This window comes from Sciurus carolinensis, chromosome 3 (assembly GCF_902686445.1).
Source record: "Sciurus carolinensis chromosome 3, mSciCar1.2, whole genome shotgun sequence".
NCBI lineage: Eukaryota > Metazoa > Chordata > Mammalia > Rodentia > Sciuridae > Sciurus > Sciurus carolinensis.
Window position 1 is genome coordinate 137,177,091 of NC_062215.1, and position 26,788 is coordinate 137,203,878.

At 34.7% G+C, this 26,788-nt stretch overlaps 2 protein-coding genes across 2 annotated transcripts in view; one reads left to right on the top strand and one right to left on the bottom strand.

Moving 5' to 3' along the window:
* The window catches only part of Col3a1 (collagen type III alpha 1 chain), a 37,881-nt gene extending 35,551 nt beyond the window's left edge, over positions 1–2,330 (top strand). The window contains exons 50-51 of the mRNA XM_047544252.1: positions 263–505; positions 1,245–2,330. Coding sequence (XP_047400208.1) covers positions 263–505; positions 1,245–1,391 — 390 coding nt within the window. The 3' untranslated portion in view covers positions 1,392–2,330. The remainder of the gene's footprint in view (positions 1–262; positions 506–1,244) is intronic.
* A 14,118-nt stretch (positions 2,331–16,448) lies between these two features.
* Col5a2 (collagen type V alpha 2 chain) overlaps positions 16,449–26,788 on the bottom strand; it is a 138,784-nt gene continuing 128,444 nt past the window's right edge. The window contains exons 48-54 of the mRNA XM_047544589.1: positions 26,009–26,116; positions 25,642–25,695; positions 24,506–24,613; positions 22,151–22,442; positions 20,413–20,600; positions 18,804–19,043; positions 16,449–18,141 (exon numbers count right to left, since the gene is read on the bottom strand). Of these exons, the coding sequence (XP_047400545.1) occupies positions 17,995–18,141; positions 18,804–19,043; positions 20,413–20,600; positions 22,151–22,442; positions 24,506–24,613; positions 25,642–25,695; positions 26,009–26,116 (1,137 nt within the window). The 3' untranslated portion in view covers positions 16,449–17,994. The remainder of the gene's footprint in view (positions 18,142–18,803; positions 19,044–20,412; positions 20,601–22,150; positions 22,443–24,505; positions 24,614–25,641; positions 25,696–26,008; positions 26,117–26,788) is intronic.

Sequence of the window (26,788 nt, forward strand, 5' to 3'; positions counted from 1 at the left end):
GGAGTACAAATGATGTTGCATATTCAGATGACTATACTTTTAGGACTTTCCTCTTAATAAGAGCTAAACTAGGTTGAATTACTTTGCAGGTAAACCTCTTTCTTTCACTTCTTAAGAATGTTTTACTCTGGCATACCATATAAATATATTCATATTTATATATGAACACCTCATATTGAGTCTTCATGCTAATACTATATGAAGCTCTTACCTGAAGGTAAAACTATAATGTTTGATCATTTTTACTTATTCACTATTACAGTTTAGCTATGGCAATCCTGAACTTCCTGAAGATGTGCTTGATGTTCAGTTGGCATACCTCCGACTACTCTCCAGCCGGGCCTCCCAGAACATCACGTATCACTGCAAGAATAGCATTGCATACATGGATCAGGCCAGTGGGAATGTAAAGAAAGCCCTGAAGCTGATGGGGTCAAATGAAGGTGAATTCAAGGCTGAAGGAAATAGCAAATTCACATACACAGTTCTGGAAGATGGCTGCACTGTAAGTAATGAGTTTTATCTACATAGTTCATATTGCACCCAGCATTTCTTGATTAATCATGCTAGCTACTTTGAAACAAAAAAGAAAAGAAAAGAAAAAAAAAAAAAAACAGGGGCAAACAAAATTCATAATTCACACATTTGGTGTGAATTACATAGCTTCTACTGATACACTGCAGAGAATGTTACATACCATAAAAATAGATCTTAACTTCCAGGTGGAAAGCAGTTGAAGTTGAAATCTGTAATATGAATTTTACCAGATAATTGGGATGGTTCTGCATGATAGATATTATAGGAATTCAATGTACAATCTCTGCTCTTATAAAACTTTAAAGGTTAACTTCAAATCTATCCTGTATTATCTGTATTTATGAACAAAGGGAGATCTCACTGCAAATGTTAAGCAAGTTCCACTGGGGGTGAGCAATTTACTTTTTAGTAAACCAACTGTATGCCTGGTAACAAAGACCAGAACCTGGCCTCTGGAAAACAGGCAGGCCTGTGGCAATCTCCCTGCTGGGTTTACCCTCCAGTGCCATAAGACTTTTGACTAAGAGTCTTCTTTAGCAACTGGAGGATTACAATTTTAAAGAAAGCAGGTCTCATATGTATAGAAGATAACATAACATACTAAAACTTCCTTAGTAAAGAAAAGTTTTTTTCAACTTAGTCATAGGAAATGTCTAAGTAACTGTTACATCATGATCACTTATACTTTTTTGATCTTTTTTTTACAGAAACACACTGGGGAATGGAGCAAAACAGTCTTTGAATATAGAACACGCAAGGCCGTGAGACTACCTATCGTAGATATTGCACCCTATGATGTTGGTGGTCCTGATCAAGAATTTGGTGTGGACATTGGCCCTGTTTGCTTTCTATAAACCAAACTCTATCTGAAACTCCAGCAAAAAATTTCACATTCCATATGTGTTCCTTTTGTTCTAATCTTGTCAACCAGTACAAGTGGCCAACTAAATTCCAGTTATTTATTTCCAAAATTTTTGGAAAAAGTGTAATTTGACAAAAAAGGATACTTTTTTTTTTTTTTTTGCTGTTCTACCAAATACAGTTCAAATGCTTTTTGTTTTATTTTTTTACCAATTCCAATTTCAAAATGTCTCAATGGTGCTATAATAAATAAACTTCAACACTCTTACAATAACACTGTGTTACATTCTTGAATCCTAGCCCATCTGCAGAGCAATAACTGTGCTCACCAGTAAAAGATAATCTTTCTTTCTGAAACAGACATGAAATTAGAAATGACCTCCCTATTTAACTACCTCAACTGGTCAGAAACAGATAAATTCTTGGAGTCCCAGAAGACCAAATGATTTGTATAAAGTGACAAAATTTATGAATCTCTTTGATTGATTTCATAGAATATTGGTGAAAAATAGAGTGTAGTGCAAAAATTTAAGTAAATATTTTCTAAGCCACAGTTATCTATCAACTGCTATTCAAGGTGCTTCTCTTCTTGTCATTGCTGGTGAAGATGACAAACATATGGGAAGGCTTTAAAGACACATGTTATGGTGCTAATGAACTTTCACTTTCAGAACTCTACATTAGAATTGTTGACCTGCTTTAGACCATGAATGCACAATGTCTGTACCTGTCTCCCATCAGAAAGATTAATTGGCATGCCACAAGGAATGTCTCCCTTCATCCTGTAAAAGTCAACAACAAAAATCAAGTTATGGGGCTGCTTTTGTCACAATAACACAGAGAATGTTTTGAAATTTTCTTTTGTAAGCTTGTATGTGGTTGTTGATCTTTTTTTCTTACAGACACCCATAATAAAATATCATAATGAAACACTCCTGGTTTTTGTCACTTTTCACAGATCTAACAAATACATGTCTACACCCAGGAACTCTTATGATTTTCTTGAAAAATAGATTCTATTCTAATTTCTAATTTTCAAGCTTAATTACACAAGGATTTAAGAATACGAAATAACGTGTTCAGAATAGAATGCTCAGTAGGTAATCACGTAGATTTTTAGAGCATATTTAGTGAAGTGCTTGAAGCATATTGAAAACTGAGGGCATTGTGTTTGAAAGGATCAGACCCCAGAAATGATAACATAGTAAATTAGGGTGTCCTCAAAGTGGGAAAAATCAGGAAGGAGGATGCTGGTAATTCATCAGAGAGTTAGACAGGTCCAGCAAAACACTTTAATATTCCAAATAATGAACAAATATCATATAATTTCACCCATATGTAGAATCTAAAAAGTTGAACTCATAGAATAGTAGTAATCAGTTAGTAGGGTCTGTGGGAGGAACAAGCTTGGAAAGATGTTAGTCAAAGGAAAGAAATTAGAGTCAGATTATGGGAATAAACCCAAGAGATCTTTTGTACAACGCGATGACCATAGTTAGCAACAAGGAATTGGATTCCTGAAAAGAATAGATTTTAAGTGTTCTCACCAAAAAGAAAGAAGTAGATGAGGTAATGAATATGCTAATTAGCTTGATTTAGCCATTCCACAATGTATACCTATTTCAAAACATGTTGTATATGATAAATACACACAATTTTATTTGCCTATTAAAAATTTATCTAATACTGTTCTAAAAATGTTTAAAATAATTTCAAGACTAGGAATTTTCTACCATCTCTAAACATTGCCACCTTGACCTCTTGGGTTAGCCCCTCTCCACCATAAAATTCTTATTCTTGTAGTTACCATGAATAAAATTAGTATGGTCTTGAATACTTGGCTTTATAATTTGAGATTTGTTCACCCTATATCACTAAGAAAAACAATAATGCTTTCAAAATTGAAAATGTTATCGAACATCAAGACTCATTGTCTTCTTATCCTCCAACTTACAAGCAACCAATGTTTACAGTTTCTGATGCATCTTTCAAGAAATATTTTATTTACATGAAAATAGCATACATTTATTATGTATTATGTAATATATTCAAAAACATATCACAATGTTATGTATTATTTACATATAAAATTTTAATGCTTATAAATGTGTAAATATATACCCAGAGAGACAGTACACACAAGTCAGTTGTGCAAATTAGTAAGTTATATTTCTTCCTGTTTTATTTTAGACAAAAATAATCATATGAAATACAATGTTCCTTCTCCCTCATTTGTAATTAATTTATCTTCAAGAATAGTTTGTTTTACTACATACAGCTTTAGCACATTATATGCAATACATAATATTCAGATCAATTAAGACTTAAAATTATTATTTTTTGCTTATTCATTTATTTAGTTGTTACCAAGCATTTAAAGCCCTATCTTACCACAAGAAATTTGCAATCAATATTTTATTTGAGGTTAGAAGAAATTTGGCTTTTCCAGTCTTGCACTGTTTTAGTGTTTAGGCATTTGACCTGAGTTTGGTAAATCTGACAGATGCACCCATAAGTTTGAATCTGGAGATATTTGTATTAGCTTCAAATCGCTGCTGTAGCAAATTGACACAAAGTTGGTGACTTTCTAAATCACATTTTTTTTCACATTTTGGAGTCTAAATGTTTTACATTGCAAAAGTCTGAACTAGGTCTTATCTAAAATCAAGGTGCCTAGCAAGGCTGTGTTCCTTTTGAGAGACTCTAGGGAGAAACTATTTTCTTTCCCTCTCCCAGTTTGTAAAGGCTTCACAGAGTCCATGGTTCATGATCCATTTTCAACATTCAAAGCTAGCAATATTTGGCAAAGTCTTTCCCACATCACATCATTCTGGTATTGATGTTTGTGCCTTCCTCTCACCTATAGGACCTTTATGATAATGTGAAGCCCAATTAGATAACCCAGGATAATCTCCACATTTCAGGATCACCCCATGGCAGCCTTGATTCTAACGTGCAACCTTAATTCCTTCCTGACTCAGGCAATGAAAAATAGTCGCAGGTTCTAGGAATTCAAAGGTGAATTTATTTAGGGAGGTATCATTCCATCTAACATTGTAGTAACACAAAAAGTATGGAGAATAGAAAATCCTTTTTGGTGGTTGTCACAGATGTAATTGAGTCAGTAAGAGTCAGATTTCAAAAGGAGTTTGACCAATAGTGCTAGAAATGGCATCTAGTATCCAGCATTTATTCCAAAAGTACTAGGTGTTTCTGGAGTATTATTTTGAAAGTTCCCTTGAAGATAAGCACCCACTTCATTTCTGTACATTTTATAAATTTGGTTTCTACAGCTTTGTTTGAATTGCCCTGAATAAAATGCATTAATCACATATCAATATACATCAGTCAAAGTTGATTTAGGTTGTTTGCAGTTAAGAATCATAATGAGGTCAACAATTGGTAACTGCAGAGATGGCAAACAGCATAAATGCAAGAAAATGAAAATAGTTCAGGATCAAATATTTGTACTTGTTGGGCTAAAAGTAGAAAAACCCAGCTCACATTCAGGAAAGAGGACTTCAAGTCCATAGAAATAGGGTTATTCTTCTATGATCACACAAAGTGTTTTGCATTTTAAAGTCAGTGCTCATGGAGACAAGTGTTTCTACTACACAACAGTACATTTGATTTCATGTGAAATTTCAGGGCTGCATATGAATGTGGCTGTTTTTACTCAGTAATGTACAGAAAGAAAATGACAAGTTCAAATCCCTAACTTCTTGGCTCAAGGCACAGAAGTAAATCTCTGCCCTTCTTCTGACTATGCTAAAATAAAAGCATAAATATTTTTTAAAGGTTCATATCTTTGCCCAAGAGTTGCACTAATAAAAAGTCAAATATAAATTTTTATTCTGCAGATCACAAACTTCAACATAAATCTAAATTTTCTAATTCTCTAGTTGATTGCTCCATGTCTGGGAAGTAGCAGGACTCTTGAAGTTTGAATGAAGCTTATGGAAGAATTCTTTTGAAACATTTCTGTTTCACATTAAGTGTCTTTAGCTATAAGACCCCTATAAAATAGGACCCCTATTCCCTGTCTGGTAATATTTCTGCTGTTTTTTAAATGCAAGATGTCCATAAGAAAGGACCAATTCCCTTCATGTCTCATTCCACTCACTGTTAACTGTCTCCAGATTTATAACTAAAATCAGATTCCAGAATGAACTTTGAATTCCAAAACGTCAATCTTAGGAGGAGATTTTTATATGTATAAAGACTGGTAGATGAATACTTTGGCTTTGAAGAGGGAATGTAGATGGAACACCACATGATCAACTATAAGTTATTCCATGCTAAGCACTAGAGAGAAACACATGGTTGCTTCCCTTTAGAAATGTGTTGTCTAGAATAGATAAGTTGAACCCATATGAAATAGCACAAAAGCATTCAAGGCATACAACTAAGTGCTTCCTTTTGCTGGGCTAATCATAAGAGATAAAGGGGGTAGAACAGAAAAAGAGTTGGTCAGTGATAATTATATTGTCTGGACAGTCTTATTTAAGAAGAAAAAGGTTATGATAAAATAGGCATATTATTTAGTTAATTGGTAAAGAAAAGGAAGGCCACTTCAGAATAAGATACACAAAAAAGAGGGGAAATAGAAGCAGCAATGATTCCTATGTCCGTGAGTGAAGAATCCAGGCTACCTAAATTCATTCAATTCAGCAACATTATTGAATAATTACTAAAGGCAAGGTTTGTAACAAGATGCACAAGAAGATTGAAAGAGAATATGAGAGCATAAATTATAGCAAAAATATGATGACATGTACACTGTAACCATGTCACATGATTCAGTATGTGTTATATTAGAAAGATAGAATGGGTTAAGAAGGTACGAGGAAGAAACAATCACATTCATTTGGAAGCCCTCAAGAAAAATCCATGCAGTAGATGGCACATGAGCCAGACTTCCAGTGATAGAATGCTTTTGTTTAGAGAGAGGGAAACAAGGACCACAGAAAATACTGTAAGGAAAGGGGTTCAGATTTGGGAGGAATATTTGGCAATAATCCCAGTTTCAGATGGAGTATGGTTTTCATGGGATGGTATTATGAGTGATAAGGCTGGAAACAGAGTATGGACCAGAGAGTATAGAATAGCAGTGATTAAATTTTATTCCATCTGCTTCTCAATGCAGAGTCATGCAAAGATCTTGAATATCAGAAGGCTGTTGCTTCAGGTGAGCAGAAAGTCAAGGAAATATGGGAGCTGTGATCAGGCTTACAGGCAATGAAGAGATACTGTCTTTGTTTTCTATTGCTAATAATACAGACTGAGTGGGTCATAAAGAACAGAGGTTTCTTTTCACTCACAGTTCTGACTCAATGTCAAGGCCGTGCATCTGATGGCCAGTTCACTGACAGAGTCACATTGTGAGAGACAAGGAACAAGAGAGAGACTTAGCCAAATTGGCTTTTATAACAGAACCACTCTCTCAAGAAAACTGTTAATCTATTAATCCCATGGATAGGGATAGGTCTATGTCCTCTCCTCTTAAGGATCCTACCGGGTCTCACTTCTTAATAGCTTCCAGTGGAGATTTAACATGAGTTTTGAAGGGGACAAAACATACTCAAAACATAGTAGATATTTGCTGTGGAAGAAAGAAAAATGAAACTTAGAGAAGAAGATGAAACCAAAGAATCTTAACAAGTAGTACATGTTAAAAAGTAGTAGCATGTATTTAAGGACTAGACTGAAGAGTCCCAGAGTAGAAGGATGTGCTGGGAAATTAGGTTAAAGAGGGAAAATGGGGACAGCTGAAGAAGGACTTCAAAAATCATGCAAGAGAGGTTTCCTTTTAATAAGAACTAAGTGGAAAGTTACACAACTCCAGTATTTCTCACAGCTTCCTACGTGGCAGTTGGACACCACAGTGATTCATTTGGAAGGGTGGCTGAACATGATAAAATATGTGACTGATTAGAGAATACTAGGTCAGAGGCGGCTAACTAGATTTGGAAATCATCCTTATACAGATGGCCGATGAAATCATCTGGCTCCAAAAAGAAATCATTAGGGAGCAAAACTTTCAAAGGAAAGGGTAAAAGGACAGCATGGTGTGTATGTGGTGGAAAGGAGGATGTGGTAAAAGCATCACCAAGAGTTTGATTTGAGAGCCTGGAGCCTTGCATGAATTAGGAAAAGGAGGATTTAATTTGTAGGGCCAACATGGGCTATGAGGCCAGAGAGGAACTGTACAGGAGGGCATCATTAATGGGATTAACACAAATGACCTGGGCCTGATTTTCAAATTTTGTCTTGAATTTAACCTGCCTGGAAACTATGCTCGGTGGAGTCAGCAAGAACACAATTTAAAATAGTAAAGGCAATCACAGTCTCTAAGAACCCTCAAAACAGCGGTGTGCAGAGAAAGAAACATGTCAGATGTCTCAGGGAGGGGCTTGAACTTCAGCATCCTCTTGAATCTTTAAGGCTCAAATTCTGACTACAGATGTTTTCAATTTATGTTGCATTTTTTTTCTCATTAAATTGACTAAGGATTGTGATCATTCTGTATCTCCAGCTGCCTTTCATTATAAGATCTATCTCATAACAGTTTCAACTGCTGGGAAAATTGTTCTACTTCCCTGTATTTATTACAAGTTGAATCTCCCGTTTTTATTTTACATTATGTGGATGGGGACCAATTTCTTGCAATATTGATGACATTCAACCCTAATTGTTTATATGCCTATGTGTCTGGTATGTACCCCATAAATTTTGATGAGTCGTGTTCTCTGAAAAATATAAATACAGTCTTCAGAGTTGTTTAATTTGTAAGAAAGTCACATAAGATATTAATGGGAATTAGATATCATTTGAGAGTTTGGTTTATGTCTTCAAAATAAAACCCAGCAGAGAATTAATTGCAAGCTAGGATTGTGCTAAATTAGTACAATTTCATCTCTAATTTCCCTATTATAACAGTCTCACTGCTGTTTTTATCTAGTTCCATTTTCAACCAGAATTTTCATCTTCAACTCTATTTTTTTCTGTTTCATTGAGTTTAATCATGAAACTGTGAAAATGAGAATAAAAGATGCAGTGTAGCATCAGAGGTGGCTTCAAACTTTCAAAGTTCACAGTTACCTTTAACTACCAAGGTTCAGGATTCTATGATTGAAAGATAATGTTTCATCTCCTTTTACAACCACCATGAATTTCCCATCCACATCAAAAACCCCAACAACTACCCCACAGGATGGCACCCAGGTCTTTAAGTGTAACCCTGACCTACCTCCCAGTGGATGCTCCAGCAAACACAGCACATACATCCTCAGCCTGCCCCCTTATCCATTCTGTCTCAGTAAATGCCACCACCTTCCTTCTGGTTATCTAAATCAGAAACTTGTGAATTATCTTAAAATCACTGCTTCTTCAATTCCACTCTTTCATCAGATTCTTTGATTCTGCTACTTACAAATCTCCCAAATACATCTCTTTCTTGGTCTATAGTGACATTGATTTTTCATTCCCTGCTTCTTTTTCTCAAACATTGTTCTGATGAATCTCTTTGCTTTCGGTCTCATTCTTCCTGAGTATTGCTGTCAAGGTGATCTTTCTAACATGCAAATCACAACATGTGTCTTACTTGCTTAAAACAATTCAATATCTAATATCTTTCAGTAAAAGTTCTGTTGATTCTCTTTTTTTTTTTTTTTTTTTTTTTTTTGGTGTTTTGGATTTTGTTTGAAGATATTGGCCTGCGGGCAAGATATTCATCATCCTTGGCCCATCCATGAAATGTGTAAAATATTCCCCAATGTCACAAACACACTTCTCATCCTTTCCAAGGGCTCTCTACAGGATATGATTAGACTCTTTGTTGAAAATCACAGTTTTCTAAAACCACCTTCAGAATAATTTTCAATCTCTGTAACTTTATAAACAAGTTCCTTTATGGTAACTCTTCCCATTTTTGCATCTCCCACCAACCAATCCTTTGCATGCAATTAATTGCCTTGACAGCCCACCAAGGGCTCCCCATGAAAGCCAAGGTTTTCAAGAACTCCATGCCTTTATTTACTTTTATGTCTGGCATACTTTATTTCTCAAGACCCTGTCTTTATCCATCAAGATGCATTAAGAAAAAGCATCATCCAAGTAGACTTCCTTTGCTTCCTCTCCTCTCCAAATCCCAGTCTATTTTAGGTACACAGGTCCTATGTTTGCCCTGTACATTTCCCATTAATATCAGTTACATCACTTATTTATTTAGTTCAGCTGGTATGTTGGATGATTTTTTTACCCACTAAATGGGAGAGAGAGTATATAATGCATATCCTTCCCATAGCATCAGTTGGGTAATTATTCTACATTCCATAGCAAAATCACCAATATTTGCCATGAAATTCAAATGGAAAATGTGTATCTACAACAACTTCCCACCTGGAATCTAAATCAATTTGCTGCCATTGTATAATTGCTTTTGTCATGTGAGTTTTAAGTTCCACTCTATTTTAAACATCCATGTCTATGTACATACAATCTTTACCAGTGATGATTTAAGTTACTTGAATTTACAGGTAAAATTGATAGCTGTGAGATAACACTATTATCCACTGCTCTTTCTCCTATCTCCCCACTCATTTCCCACCCCAGGGCCTTCTTACATTTGTGAAAACTCTGGAAAAAGCAATTTGAGAAGATAACTTTATACTTCCATAGTTTAGTAGAAGAAACAGACAAAAATGTTGGTAAATATTTTGCTGCATCTTCTTTTATACTTAATTGTATAAAGCATTTTTGTATTTAACAAATTCTTTTTTAATTTTTACAGACTGCATTTTGATTTTTTGTACATAAGTGGGGTACAACTTTTTATTTCTCTGGTTGTGCACAATGTAGATTCATACTACTCATGTAATCATACGTGTACATGGGGTAATGATGTCTGTCTCATTCCACCATCTTTCATACCCCTGCCTCCTCCTTCCTTTCATTTCCTCTATATAATCTAAATTTCCTCCATTCTTCTCTTACCCCCTGCCCCCCACACCCCCATTATGTATCATCATCCACTTATCAGGGAAAACATTTGGCTTTTGGTTTTTTGGGATTGGTTTCACTTAGCATGATATTCTCCAATTCCATCCATTTATCTGCAAATGCCATAATATTATTATTCTTTATGGCTGAATAATATTCCATTGTGTATATATGCCACAGTTTCTTTATCCATTCATCTGTTGAAGAGCACCTAGGTTGTTTCCACAATCTAGCTATTGTGAATTAAGCTGCTATAAACATTGATGTGGCTGTATTACTGTAGTATGCTAATTTTAAGTCCTTTGGGTATAAACCAGGGAGTGGGATAACTGGGTCAAAAGGTGGGTCCATTTCAGGTTTTCTGAGGAATTTCCATACTGCTTTCCAGAGTGACTTCACCAATTTGCAACTCCACCAATAATGTATGTGTGCCTTTTTCCCCACATCTGTTCTTGATGATAGCCATTCCAATTGGAGTAAGATAAAATCTTAGAGTTGTTTTAATTTGCATTTCTCTAATTACTAGAGATCTTGAATTCTTTTTCATATATTTGTTTATCACCTGTATATCTTCTTCTATAAATTGTCCAGTTCCTTGACCCATTTATTGATTGAGTTCTTTGCATTTTTGGTGTAAAGTTTTGTAAGATCTTTATACTTTTTCTTCTATTTGGTCCAGGGTCTCTGGTCTAATTTCTAGGTTCTTGATCCATTTTGAGTTGAGTTTTGTGCAGGGTGAGATAGAGACTTAATTCCATTTTACTACATATGAATTTCCAGTTTTCCCAGCACCATTTGTTGAACAGGCTATCTTTCCTCCATTGTAAGTTTTCGGTTCCTTTGTCTAGTATGAGGTAACTGTATTTATGTGGGTTTGCCTCTGTGTCTTCTATTCTGTACCATTGGTCTGCCTGTCTATTTTGGTTCCAGTACCATGCCATTTTTGTTACTGTTCTTCTGTAGTGTAGTTTATTATTGTGATACTTCCTGCTTCACTTTTTCTGCTCAGGATTGCTTTGGTATTCAAGGTCTCTTATTCTTCCAGATGAAGTTCATAATTGCTTTCTCTATTTCTATGAGGAATGTCATTGGGATTTTAACTGGAATTGCATTGAATCTGTATAGCACTTTTGGTAGTATGGTCATTTTGACAATATTAATTCTGCCTATCCAAGATCATGGGAGATCTTTCCATCTGCTAAGGTTTCTTCAATTTCTTTCTTTAGCGTTCTGTAGTTTTCATTGTAGAGGTCTGTCACCTTGTATTTATCAAATTCTGAAAAATTAAATTTTACATATTATTGTTTCTCTGGATTTTTTATTTCTTGTGATATTAAATACATTTTATAGTTTAATGGACTTTTTGTACTATGACTTTTGTGAATTACTTATACAGAACGTTTTACATTGGGTATTTTTTTCCTGTTTTCTCTGCAAGTAAACTGTACTTAATTTTTTCTGTAATTTATATTACAAAATATACTTTATACATACTTGTTGAGACTTTTACAATACAGATTTAAAATGTATTTTGGGAGCTGCTATTTCAGCATTTCATTTTATTATTAAATATTTGTTGTCATTCCATTTCATGATTATTAAACTACTTGATAATTTTTATACTTAATGTGAGTGAGCATTCTCATATCAGAGAGAACATTAAGTCTTTGGTTTTTTGGGATTGACTTATTTCACATAGCATGATAGTCTACAATTCCATCCATTTACCAACAAATGCCATGATTTCATTTCCCTTTGTGGCTCAGTAGTATTCCATTGTGTATATATACCACATTTTCTTTGTCCATTCATCTGTCAAAGGGCATCTAGGTGGGTTCCATAGTTTAGCTATTGTGACTTGAGTTGCTTTAAACATTGATGTGGCCACATCACTATAGCATGCTGATTTTAAGTCCTATATGCTGAGGAGTTGGATAACTTGGTCAAATAGCGGTTCCATTCCAAGTTTTCTGAGTAATATCCATACTGCTTTCCAGAATGGTTCACCAATTTTCAGCACCACCAACAATGTATGAGCATACCTTTTTCTCCACATCTTTGTCAACATTAATTGTTATTTGTACTCTTGATAATTGCCATTCTGACTGGAGTGAGATGGAATCTCAGTGTAGTTTTAATTTGCATTTCTCTAATTGCTAGAAATGTTGAACATTTTTTCATATGTTTGTTGACTGTTTGCATCTCTTACTCTGTGAAGTGCCTGTTTAGTTCCTTTGCCCATTTATTGATTGAGTTATTTATTTCTTGATGTTAAGTTTTTTGAGTTCTTTGTATATCCTGGAGATTAATGCTCTATCTGAGGTGCAGGTGGCAAAGATTTTCTCCCATTCTGTAGGCTCTCTCTCTTCATGTTCTTGATTGTTTCCTTTGCTGTAAAGAAGTTTTTTAGTTTGGTACTATCCCATTTATTGATTCTCAATTTTACTTCTTGTTCTTTAGAAGTCTTATTGAGGAATTCAGTTCCTAAACTGACATGGTAGAGATTTAGACCTACTTTTCATTCCAGTAGGTGCAGGGTCTCTGGTCTAAGGCCTAGGTCCTTGATCCACTTGGAGTTGAGTTTTGCGAAGGGTGAGAGAAAGGGGTTTAATTTTGTTTTGCTATGAATGAATTTCTAGTTTTTGCAGCACCATTTGTTGAAGAGGCTATCTTTTCTCCAATGTATGTTTTTGGCACCTTTGTCAAGTGTGAAATACCTGCACTCATGTGTCTTTGTCTCAGTATCTTCTATTCTGTACCATTGGTCTGTGTGTCCATTTTGGTGCCAATACCATGCCATTTTTGTTACTATAGCTCTGTAGTATAATTTAAGGTTTGATATTGTGATACCTCCTGTTCACTTTTCTTGCTAAGGATTGCTTTGGCTATTCTGGGCTCTTGTTTTTCCAAATGAATTTTATGATTGCTTTTTCTATTTCTATAAAGAACATCACTGAAATTTTATTAGGAATTGCATTAAACCTGAATACTAGTTGGTAGTATGGTCATTTTGACATTTAGATAGGCTAATTCTGCCAATCCAAGAACATGGGAGTTATTTCCATCTTCTTCAATTTCTTTCTTTAGTGTTCCCTAGTTTTCATTGTAGAGGTCTTTTGCCTCTTTTTGTTACCCAAATATTTTTTAAGGCTATTGTGATTTGGATATTTTTCCTAATTTCTCTTTCAGTTGGCTCATTGCTGATGTATAGGAATGCAATTAATTTATTGGAATTAATTTTATTTCTTGCTACTTTGCTGCATTCATTTATGAGTTCTAGAAGTTTTCTAGTGGAGTTTTTTGGGTCATCTAAATATAGAATCATGTCATCAGCAAATAGGGATAGTTTGAGTTCTTCTTTTCCTATTCTTGTCCCTTTAATTTCTTTTTTCTGTCTGATTGCTCTGGCTAGAGTTTCAGGGACTATGTTGAAAAGAAGTGGTGAAAGAGGGCATTCCTGTGTTGTTCCAGTTATTAGAGGGAATGCTTTCAGTTTTTCTCCATTTAGAATCATGTTGCCACTGAAGCTTTTAAAGATAAGAGTATGTGTTTATGTGTGTGCATTGTGTTTATGGGTGGGGAGAGTGACAAGTCACAGATGCAGATTTGTGTTTCAAATTGACAATTCCAGCTATCATAGGAAGAATGGATCAGAAGAGGGCACAAATGGATGCCTGGAAATCTGTTGTAGTAAGATTTTACTACGTAAAGGCTAGAAAAGTGTCCAGGCAAGATATAGCAAAAATGTAAACTCTGATAGTGGTTAGAAATGAAGAGAAGAGTATAATATTAAAAAAAAATTTTAGGGTAATATTGAAAATATCATGTCTGTGGCTTGATCAGTGAGAAAGAGAGGTGATAAGAATGACTCAGAGGTCCCCAGTCCTCCTAAATGGTGGATGATGAAGTTGTTGCCTGAGAGAGGGGACACTGGAAAAAATCCTTTTTTGAGGTAGAAATATCACTAATTTGGTTTTGAATATATACAGTTGCACACCTCTGGAACCCAAATGAAGATTGTGAGTTCAACATTTACAAGTGCATTTCTCAAGCTCCAAGGGGGTGTTTGTGCTGGATACACACATTTAGAGTTGTTGACATATAGATGTTAATTAGTCATGGGCATAGATGAGGGCAGGTGATGACAGAATGTGGAGTATGAAGATTAAATGACCCCTAGGGAAGTGCCACAGTCACGTCACTGCAGGAAATGATGCCTTAACAAAGGCTAAAAAGAAAAGTTGATTTTTAATGAGCTGTCCATTTTGATTTTGAAAAAAGATCAACTTACTGGCCTGCCCCATGCGCTATAGGTTTGGGTGTGGTGTGGCTGGATCATATCTTGGTTTGCCACTGTTGGAGCTCAGTTCCAAAATTGACTTTTAAAGGAGTTATTCATCTCTCCTGAAACCTTCATAATTTCAAATTTTAAAAAAATTAAAAAGTTGTCTTGAGGTGTCCTTTTCATGGTGGGATAGGGACTCTGAGTGTGATATTTCCCATCATCGTTTTGTTGCCAGACATTTTGCAGTTGCTTTTTGACATATAAAACCATTTCCTTGAAACTATATGTAATGGAATTTGAAACAAATTACATTCATTACACAAGGCCAGAATTTATCAAAGTTCATGTTATGAATTTGAGACTTTTAAAGCATTGTTTGTGTTCTTTCCTTTGTGTTTTCTTCCTTTCTGTTAATTTTGGAAATATTTTATTTGTGTATTTTAATAAATTAATAATTAACACCACCTTCTACTCAAATGCTAAGCATTTCACTTTTGATTGTGTAATGTTTGAGGTGCCTATGGGATATGAAGGAGTCCAATAGTCTAATTGGACCAAGAAATCTACAAAGTAGGCAAGAAATCTGAGGGCTTTAGAATGGTCTGAATAGCCTTTTATTTGTACCATTCACGAGTTCCAAATAAGAATGGATATTTCTGTGGTTGAAAACTCTTAGCGTTTTTACTAAATATAATCACTACATATTTCTGGCTCACCTATCTGAATTTGTACAACTTGTGTACGTTGGACTTACAGAAAATCCAACAAAACTTTCAATTTTTTTCAGCTACACAAATATCCACATTCAAGATACAGAGCTTAAATACTAACCAATTTGGAAAAAAAAATATGTTGTGAAATAAATACTGAAAATAAAACTGAAACATTTAGGTTAAATTCATATGTGATACACATTGAGACATGCTTTATTAGCAGTCTGTTCAGCCATGCAGAATTCATTTCTTTCCCTTTTTTAATCAATAATGCTACTGTTACCAGTGCACAGGCAGGGGTCCTCCTGAACAAAGAATTAAGTGACATGTGAAAGGCTGGCAAGCAAAACAAAGGTTTATTAAAAGCAAAAGAATTCTCTGAGAGAAGAGAGTGGGCTGAACTGAGAAGTGTACCTCAAGGCCTGGTCTACACAGTGGAACTGGCTTTTATGGGGCTATGCAGGATCTACCCCTTCTCCCCTGAGTAGACCTGGGTTTGATTGACATCTTGATTGACAGCTGATTTTGACAAAATTTCTTCTCTACTGCTCTTCCATACATAGTTTCTTCCCCCCAACCCACAAATGCACCCTGGGGGAGCAAGCCACAAAGCTAATGATACTTTAACTAGCATGAAGTTAACTTTAGGTCAGTCCCTCCCAAGATAGGGGACTTTCCCTTTAGGGGCTTGAATTCCCCTTGTGCGTGACTAGCTTCCCCCTTTAACCCAGAGTGTTCAGTGGGTCGCAAGCATAGGGACATTTCCCTAACTTCCATTTTTTCTCTTTCTCCTTTCCCCATACCCTATCTCCTACCTAATACCACCTTGGCATTTTAAAAAGACTAGACATTGAAAATTAGTGCCCCATTGACTTTGTGGATAATTGTCGCAGATAGAGTTTCATTTATAAGCTAGTACATATGTGATGGAAGATTTTTGTCATATCTTTCAAACAAAGGGAAAATGCAGAATACCACAACACCTTACTTTTCACTATTGGAAATTGTATCGATCTATGTGTTTAAAGGAATTCCAAAAAACAAAAAAAGACTGACATGACAAAAGCGTGCATTTAATTCGATGCTTTGCAGAGATACATAACCAAAGTTGTGTGCATGGCTTGTCCTTTGGATGGCCCCGGTTGTTTATTTTTAAATAAGAAATAAAAATGGAGCCAACAAACGCAATTGAGAAAAAAAGTACCTCGAGACACAAGGGACCTACATGTCCTGGTCTAAGAAACATGCAAATGTTACAAAGCATTCCAGATACAGTATGACAGAGGAACAGCAAAAAGGCACTGGAACAATGCTCTTTCAGAAATGGGAAGTCTAACAGATACATTTTCACAAATGGCACTGATGAAACAGTATTGGTTTTTAAAGAATTTTGTAGAAAGAATTTTAGCACCATCATTAAAAGAAAAAAGAAAAATAATACTTTTTAGCCCTGCCTATCTCCAGTCTCGGAATAATAACAGAAGCATAGCACCTTTCGGTATCTAAAATATAAACAAGAATACTAAGTCCATCCCAGCTTCTAGAGATGAGGTAGCTCATGCTAAGAAAAGTTGGGTCTTTTTTCCTATGAAAGTTCAAAGGCCAAATAGTCTAATTCCAAACATCACATTTGATTAGAGTCGGCTCCACATCTCTGGGTTTCTAGAGCTTTTTCTTCATGATGCACTTCAGGATGATGAAATTGTATCTACGTGGAAGAGTCTCAACCTTGGGTCCTGGAAATGTGTTTATGAAGTTGTATGTGTAATTATTTCACATTCAGTGTCTTCTTAAATAAGAAGAAGGAAATGTATTAAGCGTTATACCTGTGTAACTTCTGTCAGTATTAATAGATTGCATCAAAAGGGAAAGGGACTTTAAAAATTGAATGAGAAATGAGTATACACATATCATATTTTGCAAAAATTTGAGAAGTTGAAGAAATTCAATTTTTCTCCTGAAATTGCATTGAATATGTTATTTAAAAATTCCATTTAAGACAGTGGTAAAATGGTATTTTTTTTAAAAGATCCTCTTTTGACATTAGTAATACTACATCAAGACACACATGTGGGTTTCAATCACAAGTTTAAACATCTGAATTTCATTTTTCTTTGATGTTTTGGGAATGAGGGATCCCAAACGTGTAACAAATTTCTAGTTTTCAAACTGTAGCAAAGCAAAATAAACATGTGTTGTAGTTTTATATACCCCACTCTTTAAGCTACCTGCCAGGAAGAATTTCCTCATAAATACTAAGCAACCTTTTTATTACATTGAAATAAATTGAAGAAAAGAGATATTTATTTATTTAATAAGTTTACTTTTTTTTTTAAAGGTGATCATTGTCATTGGTTGTCTTAATCCTAAACTGTGGTATTGAAAAATATTTTAAGTCAATTAAAACTTGAGGATTGTAAGTAAAATAAATATTTTGAAGGATAAGGAGGCCAGGCACTTAAGACCATATATACAGTGCTGATGTGTAATCAGCCATTTCTTCAAGAGTCTCAGGATCAACTTCAAACAGTCAAAGTTCTTGTGAACGGTGGTGGTCGTCATTGATGGTGGTGCTCACTGTCAATGTCTGGGCTTATGTTACATAAAACAGACTGGCCCAATTTCAATGCCAAATTCCTGGTCTGTGCCGCCAACATCCACAGGGGCAAGATCTATGATGGGCAAGCGTGCCACATTCTGTGTTCTATATTCAAAGACGGTCTTGCCCACATTTCCGTTTCGCTTCTAGAAGTAAATGGTGCAATGGATTAATAGTAGACACAATTTTTTTTCTAAGAATGTTAGACATAAACCTCCCCAGCCAACTTTTATAACATAAAAGCAATTATTTTTAGAACACTACTTAAATGCGAGAGCACTGGTAACATTAAGTGAAGTACCAGCACACGTGGCAAGTACTTCTTTCTATGTAAAAGTTCCTTTTATCTTTTGCAGTTTCCCAAATAGCAGCAATATAAATTGTAAAATAATTTGTTTTGCTTTTCACAAAAGAATTCATAACTTATCCTATAATATCCTCCTTATTTTATATCTAGGTATACCAGTGGGGAGACAATCAGTGATTGATTATACATTTTATAATCAAGGGACTCTATACATAGAACTGAGATTAGGAAGTTAAATGACTTGCAGAAGAACCAAACCCATTTGCAAAGAGTTGGATCCAATCTTAGGGTTCCAATTCTTTTTTTTTTTTTTTTTTTACTGTTTTATATTAACACTTCTATCATGCTTCATGTGCTAACACACATTCATGTTGACCCCACACAGCAACTCTATACAAAATGCAGCTGAGCTTATATATAAGGTAAAACTGACCTCACTTAAAGTACAAAGATAGTATTTTTTTAAGTAAATTTTATCAGTGTATATCAAAAAGTACTTACAGAGCAAGTATCTTGAAGAACTGTATACCTGAATCTCACATTCCCTTCTCCTTTGATTTCTAAGTCATTTGCTCCTTTAAGAACCACAGCTTTCTTGAGGCTTTTGGCTTGCTCATCCATATATCCTACACTGTTTTTACAGAGGTAAGTAATGTTCTGGGAAGCTTCTTTTGATAACAGGCGCAGGAAGGTCATCTGAGTGATGGCTGTATTAGGTGACAGGTGGTCTCCATATGCAAACTAGAAACAAAGATTTTATATGCAATACTGAAGGATTTCATAATGCATTACAGATAGACAAATTGATTTCAGCAAATCCTTAACTCTTACCATATAATAAGGTGGTCTAGCTATACAAATAAAATGATCTTGAAATTTCGAGCATATTTGCAAGTAAGAACCTTTATCCTTACTATCCTATTAATTAGAATAAGAATTAGGAATTAGCTGTTAGAATAAAATCTTTACTATTATACATTCATAGGAAATATGAATTTAAAACATTTCCACTAGTCAACAAATAATTGCCCACAAGTTCTTTTTTATTCATCTTCTACTTTAAGCTTTCTTTTTAATGCTCCCATTTGAGTTTTTTACATAATGTCACATAAGTTAAATTACATTTCCACCGTTTAGATTTTAAAATTTTGGGCTGGGGAGATAGCTCAGCTGGTAGAGTGCTCGCCTCGCAAGCACAAGGCCTTGAGTTCGATCCCCAGTACCGCAAAAAAAAAAAATAATAATAATAATAATAATAATAATAATAATAATAATAGATTTTAAAATTTCTTGCTCACTAAATAATGGTAGGTTCTAGTATATCTTGCACATACACTCAGGGGTCTTGCATTATGTTGATTCTGAGTTCTGGGGAAAGATTAGGAGCAGAAGTGAGAAGGAAATTTCAGAGTTTGACCATCAGAAGGAGATCTGGGATGAAATATTAAAATGAGAGTAGCAAGGCCTGGTGAAAGTTTGAATACTAGACCATGACAGGAACAGAGGGTAGATTGGAACTCAGAAAAATATCAGTCAAATTTATATGATTACACAAGTGCTTTAAGTTTTAAAAATACTACAAAGTTTATAGCATGAGTTCATTATTAGAGATTATCTAATGTTTATATATATATGTATCTCACCATATTCTAGACATTACTCTAAACACTTATATTCATATGGATACTCTGGGATCTGAATTATCAGTCTCACTTTAAGCTGGCAAAACTGAGGCTTCAAAAAGTTTAGTCACTTCAGAAGGCCCAACATCAGTAAAAGATCTAGCTAACAGTTACCCAGGTCTCCCGAAGCTGGACACAAGACTGTCATTCAATTGTGGCAAGATCCCTGCAAGTACACTCCACTGTCACTGCCGTATCAATTAGAGAAACCAATCCTAGAAATAATGACTTCTGTACATTTTATCAATGGCAAAATTATAATTCAAAATTTATGCTAATCTAATGCCCAGTAAAACTTGGTTTATGCCTTGGTATTGCAATTGTAACTAATGAGAATATGTCACTTTAAAATAAACCTGGTCAAAAAAATAATAGCATAGTTTTAAATAAATAAAAAATATATAATCTTGAATAAACAATTTAATTACCTGTGATCCTCTATTCATATCAAGACCGTACCAAACAGGTTTATTGTCAGGAGATTTGCTGGCCCACCAGGTTTTACGAGGCACACTGGATGGGTTTGCTGAAATACATGTTTCTCCCGTTTCCATATTGCAGTAAACTTTGATTGCATCTTCAGCAGATCCCTGGTTGGGATCAATCCAATATTCACCTATTTTCCAAAAGACAAATATCTATTAAGTAAAGAGAATCTCAAATATGTTTATGACTCTCCAAAATAATTAACACAGAATTTGAAAATATGAAATTATTGATGAAGGACTCTTTTAACAGAGAACATTCTTTAAAGAAGAAAATAATTGTTACACACATGGGGACCTTCTAAACACTTGTCACTGTTCTAAGGCATTTTGCTCAACTATGAACTTAAGGCTGAAAACCTGCATGTGAAAGAAAATTTATCCCACTTTACAGAAGAGAAAAAATAACAAAAACAGATGATATATTTTAAGTGGTTTTGCCTATATAGGTGTATTCTCAATAAATTTACAAAGCCAAATTTTTTTTTTTTTTTGCAGTACTGGGGATTAAACCTAGGGCCTCGTGCTTTTGCAAGGCAAGCACTCGACCAACTGAGCCATATCCCCAGCCCACAAAGCCAAAGTTTTAAAGAAAATTATAATTAGAATGTAATAATGTATTATTATAACTATGAATAAAGTAATTAAATGAGTTGAGTTACAATAGGATGTTATGAATCATCTCATCAGTCCTTTTTAAAATCAATCTGCTTATATATAAAATTTTTAAAGCAGAATATACCAAGACATATGCTTCACATATAATCAAATACACAAATACAGATTTGTGCATATATATTTGTGTACATATATATATATATATATGTAAACATGTGAAAATCAAGTTTTAAATAAAAAGAAAGGAGAGTGGTGGGATATAAAGTATACAATTAGAATAAAATTGCCTACTTTTGAAAGATCACACTTTTAACCATCCTTGTCAATGTCATTTCACAGTTAACTGAAATTCTTGACTATTTCTCAGCTCATTCCTATGGTCTAGGATCCCCCAGATCTTATTAGAACAAACAAAATAATAGAATAAGGCAAAGTTTAAGTATAGTTCACAGTTCAGAAACACTATTTCATTCCAAAATGCCTTATAACCTTACTATAACTTGTTCCTGCCTGCAAAAAATTCCAGACATATGATTTAGAACATTACATGAATGGATTTCCATATTCAAACAAATTTGGGAAATAATATATACTGAAGTTGACTCTCAATGATCCCACAATATGTGGTAACATATTAAAACTCTGAGAGTCATGCAGGTAAATAAATGTTTAATTGGGCTTCAGCAAGTATATTTTTATCGTATATATATATATTTATATATCATATATATGTGTGTGTGTATATACTGTATATAACTTTGAAATGATTTCTATTACCCAAAATTCCCACTGTTTTAGGACTTCTGGATGGAAATGGAACTATCATCATGAAATTAGATTATTAATAGAATATATGCTCCATTATAATACAAATCATCTTGCTCTATAATTTTTTATGTCATTTACTTTCTCCACAACAAAACTATAAGTTCTGTGGCATGTTTATTTCTTCATCTCTGTGTCTATCACTAATTAGAAAATCCATAAATTATTTTGGAATGCAGGTGAGAACATCATCATCAGAAACAACACCTTCTGCTCAAATGGGCCACTGTCCACTCACCACTTTGCTTTGTGGAGTGGCAAAGCTTTAAGTCATCACAGGTCCGGGCTGGGTGCTTCTTGGAGCCATCAGGGCTGCGCATGGTTTCAATCTGACTACTGAGTGACTTCAAGGTTGCATGGACCCCTGGATCAGTTTTGTTTTTGTCATCAGGAGCTGCCTGATCTTCAGTAAACTCTGGAAGTGGATCTGGCATGCTCTCATCATAGTGACCCATGATATCACCCAGGGCAGCTGTAAGGTGACCAGGGGGACCTGGAGGGCCTGGTGGTCCAGGTTCACCAGGAGGACCCTAATCAAAAAGAAATCAGAAATACGTTTAAACTGATGCTTTTATTTTTAATTTTCCAAATTAGTGGGGTGTGGTGCACAGAGTTATGATGTGACGCTCCAATTTGACAGTTCTGGGAAATCTGTCACTCATGCCCTTTTGTAAATAGATGGTGCTGCTAAACTATAGCTTTCCAAGGATGAGGAATGATGCCTGTTTTTCAGGCAACATATCTGCAAGTCAGCATCTGAGAAAAATAAAGATTACACCACAAAATATTTGCTTCAATGTCTACCTTGACGATACAATATATTTTATATTAAAAATATGCAGACATGTGCATCATTTCAAAATTATTTTGAGCAAGGTACAGCTGAAATTTTTTCCAAAGCATTTATGGATAGAAGATGAAGCAGGGCTGCAGGGGCACTGTGGGTGCTGGTTCAATAAAGCTGATGTCGTTACCAAGGAAATCCCCACAAGAAACACCCACAAGAGAATTTCCCCTACTTCCCAATTAAAGGGAAGCAAAGGAAGTCTTTTTATATGTATGAATTACTGTGCACATAAAGATTCTCTGTACTAAACAAAGTGGAAGAAAGTTCTCACTAGCCTTTTTTTTTTTTTTATAGATGCAAGTAGAGAGCTCTCCTACACTTTTGTCAAATGAGAACTATTAGATTAAAAGGAAGATAAGCACAAAAATGTGGCAGAGACTACAAAGGTCTTCTCTATTAATTTCCTTCTGCATTTCCCAAGGACAAACTCCACAGCTTGAAAGAAGCAGGCAAAAACCTGAAGAGACACACTCCCACCACATGGAAAGCACAGCCCTGGGCATCAGAAGGTTGGAGTCCTAACAATGGTTCTGCCACTTATTATGTAGCATCACAAAAGCTGCTTCAGTCCAATCCAAGTTCCAATGCTTTCTCATCCTCAAAAGGCTCTTACAAATAAATTCGCGGGTCATTATGAGTCCATGCATTCCTTTATGGTCAACTCAGGGAATAAGATGCATTTTTTATCTACCAAAGACCACTGAACAATAAATAAAATCACTCAAGAGTTACATAAATTCAGTGCATTCTAATTAGATAGCTGTTTTCTATTCACAGAGAAATAAGTAGGAAACATTCTTCTTGACCATAGAAAACATGAGCTTATTTGACCCACATAACGAATAATAAATATTTGGTATAATGGCATTGGCATTGAGAACAAAGACAAAATAAGGAGAAGAAGGTAAATTGGATTAAAGAAACACCCAGGAGAGAAGCATAAATTCATGTGCACACGTGCCCACTAGTAATTTGCACATGGAGACAAAAGATGTTCTCCAAAGGTCTGAGAAGGTAGAGATTAGCTAATGCAGTTTATAGCTATATATCATCCTCAAACCAATACTATAAGAATTTTTAATGAAAAAAATTAATTGAAATTCTCTCTGAATGTCATTTGCAATGTAAAAAACCTCAGTCTCATGTTAAGTGAGATAAGACAATCTCAAAAATTCAAAAGACGAATGATCTCACTGATAAGCGGATGATGACACGTAATGGGGGGTGGAGGGGGGCAAGAATGGAGGAAGGAGGGACTGTGTAGAGCGAAAAGAGAGGTGGGAGGGTGGGGGGGAAGGAAAAAAATAACGGAATGAATCAAACATCATTACTCTATGTAAATGTATGAATATGCAAATGATATGCTGTTACTCCATGTACAAACAGAAACAACATGTATCCCATTTGTTTACAATAAAAATAAATTTAAAAAAAAGCCTCAGTCTCATATACTTAATTTTCCAGCATTTTCATGACATAGTCACCACGGCCCACAGATAATTAAAATATGTAATTTATAGCAAAGCAACATAAATAGAATTATAACTTGCTATTTGCTTTAACTGGTAGCACATGAAATCAAAGTCTGGTTATCTTGGGCTCTGATGTTATATACTCTAAATTACCTACATTAAAATACTTGAAATAGTTACTTTGAAATTTGTTTTCAGGGTCCCCTTAAGTTCCTTGTTCAACAGGCTGCTGTTCTCAACAGCATTTCTTCCATGTAAACCCCTATGACTTTACCTCAGGTCCTGCTTCTCCTACACTGCCCCGCACACCAGGAGGTCCGATTGGCCCAAGTGGCCCAGGGTTTCCTTCTTTGCCTAAAGGACCAACTGGGCCTGGAGGACCCTGAAAGAAAACAATGACTGTTTAGATACTGTGAAAACTTTTTTTTTTTTACAATGCCCCTCTCTAATCAAAGAACTATTGTGCAGATGGAGCTATAACAATGATTTCTCAGATTCGTTTCCTTAAAGACTAATAAATGGCCTTCTGGCACTTTTCAGTCTTTACAATTTCATCAGACATGAATTGTCCTTCGTCCATGCATGGTAAAAGACCAGTATACATTAAAGACTTTAACAGACTAATCATCTACTTTTATTGGTAACAATTGTTTCATCAAATCTCAAATAAACTTAGTTGGGAATTCAATTAATTCAGAATAAGGAAATGACTAAAGTTGAAGGATTAGATATAAATTAATTTGGGGTGCTTATCCTGTAGAAGCCTAGTAATTTTATACTATTATTTCTGTTTATCTGATTTATTTATAATGTACTTAGATATAGTACAATTCATTTCTAACTAATTTTTCTAATTTTTTCTGAACTTCTTTTTCTATTTACCTAAATAATTACTGTGTCAATTGCATTATGACATTAGTGACTTATTACAGGCAGCATTAATATGAATATAGGCTTTCTAAAAGCTTCAAGTATTGGTTTAATTTTATGATTTGTTTCCAAATTAGCCTTATACAAACCATTTCTAAGAAACTATTATAATTACTTAAAGGACAAAATATATCCAGCTTCAAAATTTTTTTCCATTTCACGAGTAGGTCCAATTACATCACCTCAAAGAGTGCAAGCTTAATGGAAGTTTTAATTAACAAAAAGTAAGAAAATGAATAGATGATTATCTACAAATCCTCTGTAAGAGATTCCAAAGGGGGTCCATATTATGACATTTGTCATCTTAGAGGATATTTCTACTTTAAAGTAATTGTTAAATAGTTTGTCTAATATATTTGATGCTAACTTCAGAGAACATGAGCCAATCTCAGTTTCAATATCATGAAAATGAAACATGAGCATTATATCAACGAAGTTGTTATTATTTACATGTGCAACTTATTTATTTTTGTTACTTACTCTTGGGCCAAATGGACCAGGGATTCCAGCACTGCCTTGTTCACCATTTGGACCCTGAACAGGAATAAAATTAAAAATGTTATTCAAATATGTAGATCTTGCATTGTGCCATTGTCAGTTTTAAAAATATGTTGTCATTGACTTCAGCAGTATACACTACTAAGTCATCTATCTCTACAATGTCTCCATGAGTTGGCCAATATTAAAGACAACTCTCCATAGGAGTAAAAGTACAAATAACATTTTGCTTTATATCTACCCCACAAAATTGTAGCAATTATATTGCATAATAGGTAATTTTGAAATTAAAATGGGATTAAAAAAATTCATCTGTGTTAAAGTCAGAAAAACTTAAAGAATAACTTACAGGAGGTCCAGGGAGACCCTGAAGACCAGTGAAGCCTCTGTGGCCTTTCTGACCCCGGTCACCTCGGTCTCCACTATCACCTTTGTCACCACGGGGTCCTTGAGGTCCCTAGAATTATAGTCATGACATGGATGCCACTTCCCAAGACTACAATTTGCTGAAATTCTACTTTTGACAACTGCATTTACCATAACTTTGAACACTGTATTTTACATGAATGAACATGTTTACTTATCTAAAAAGCATTAGAAATAGGATTTTTGTCTATTATTTCCAAGGAATGATAGGTGATCAGTGATGCTTTTCTAAAACTTCAGTTTTTAAAAGTTTATCCCTTTTAAGCATAAAGGTTAATTCATACTTAAATGAGATATTTTAAGTTTGATCTAACCCATCTGAAAGAATTTCAAAAAATTACATTTTATATATTTATCTGATATAATAATATAAAAAAATTTCCCTGTAACTAGGTTCTTTGAAATTAAAACCTCAAAGTACTTTTTTTATTTGCCATGTTTCCTCTAAGGATAAAATGTTCATTAAATTTGCATATACAAATAAACTAAATGACAGCTGTGACTATATTAAGAAATGGGCAAAAATTTGAGCAAATGAAACCAAAGTATCATCAGTAAGTTATTCTTTTCTAAAGAAAATACAAAGAAATCCTATGTTATTCTCATCATCACTGCAATATCTGTAACCAGATCCTGAATTCCTGGTCCTGAAAAACGAAAGAAAAATCTATAGTGAGGAGATCTTATTTTGTCGTAGAAGAGG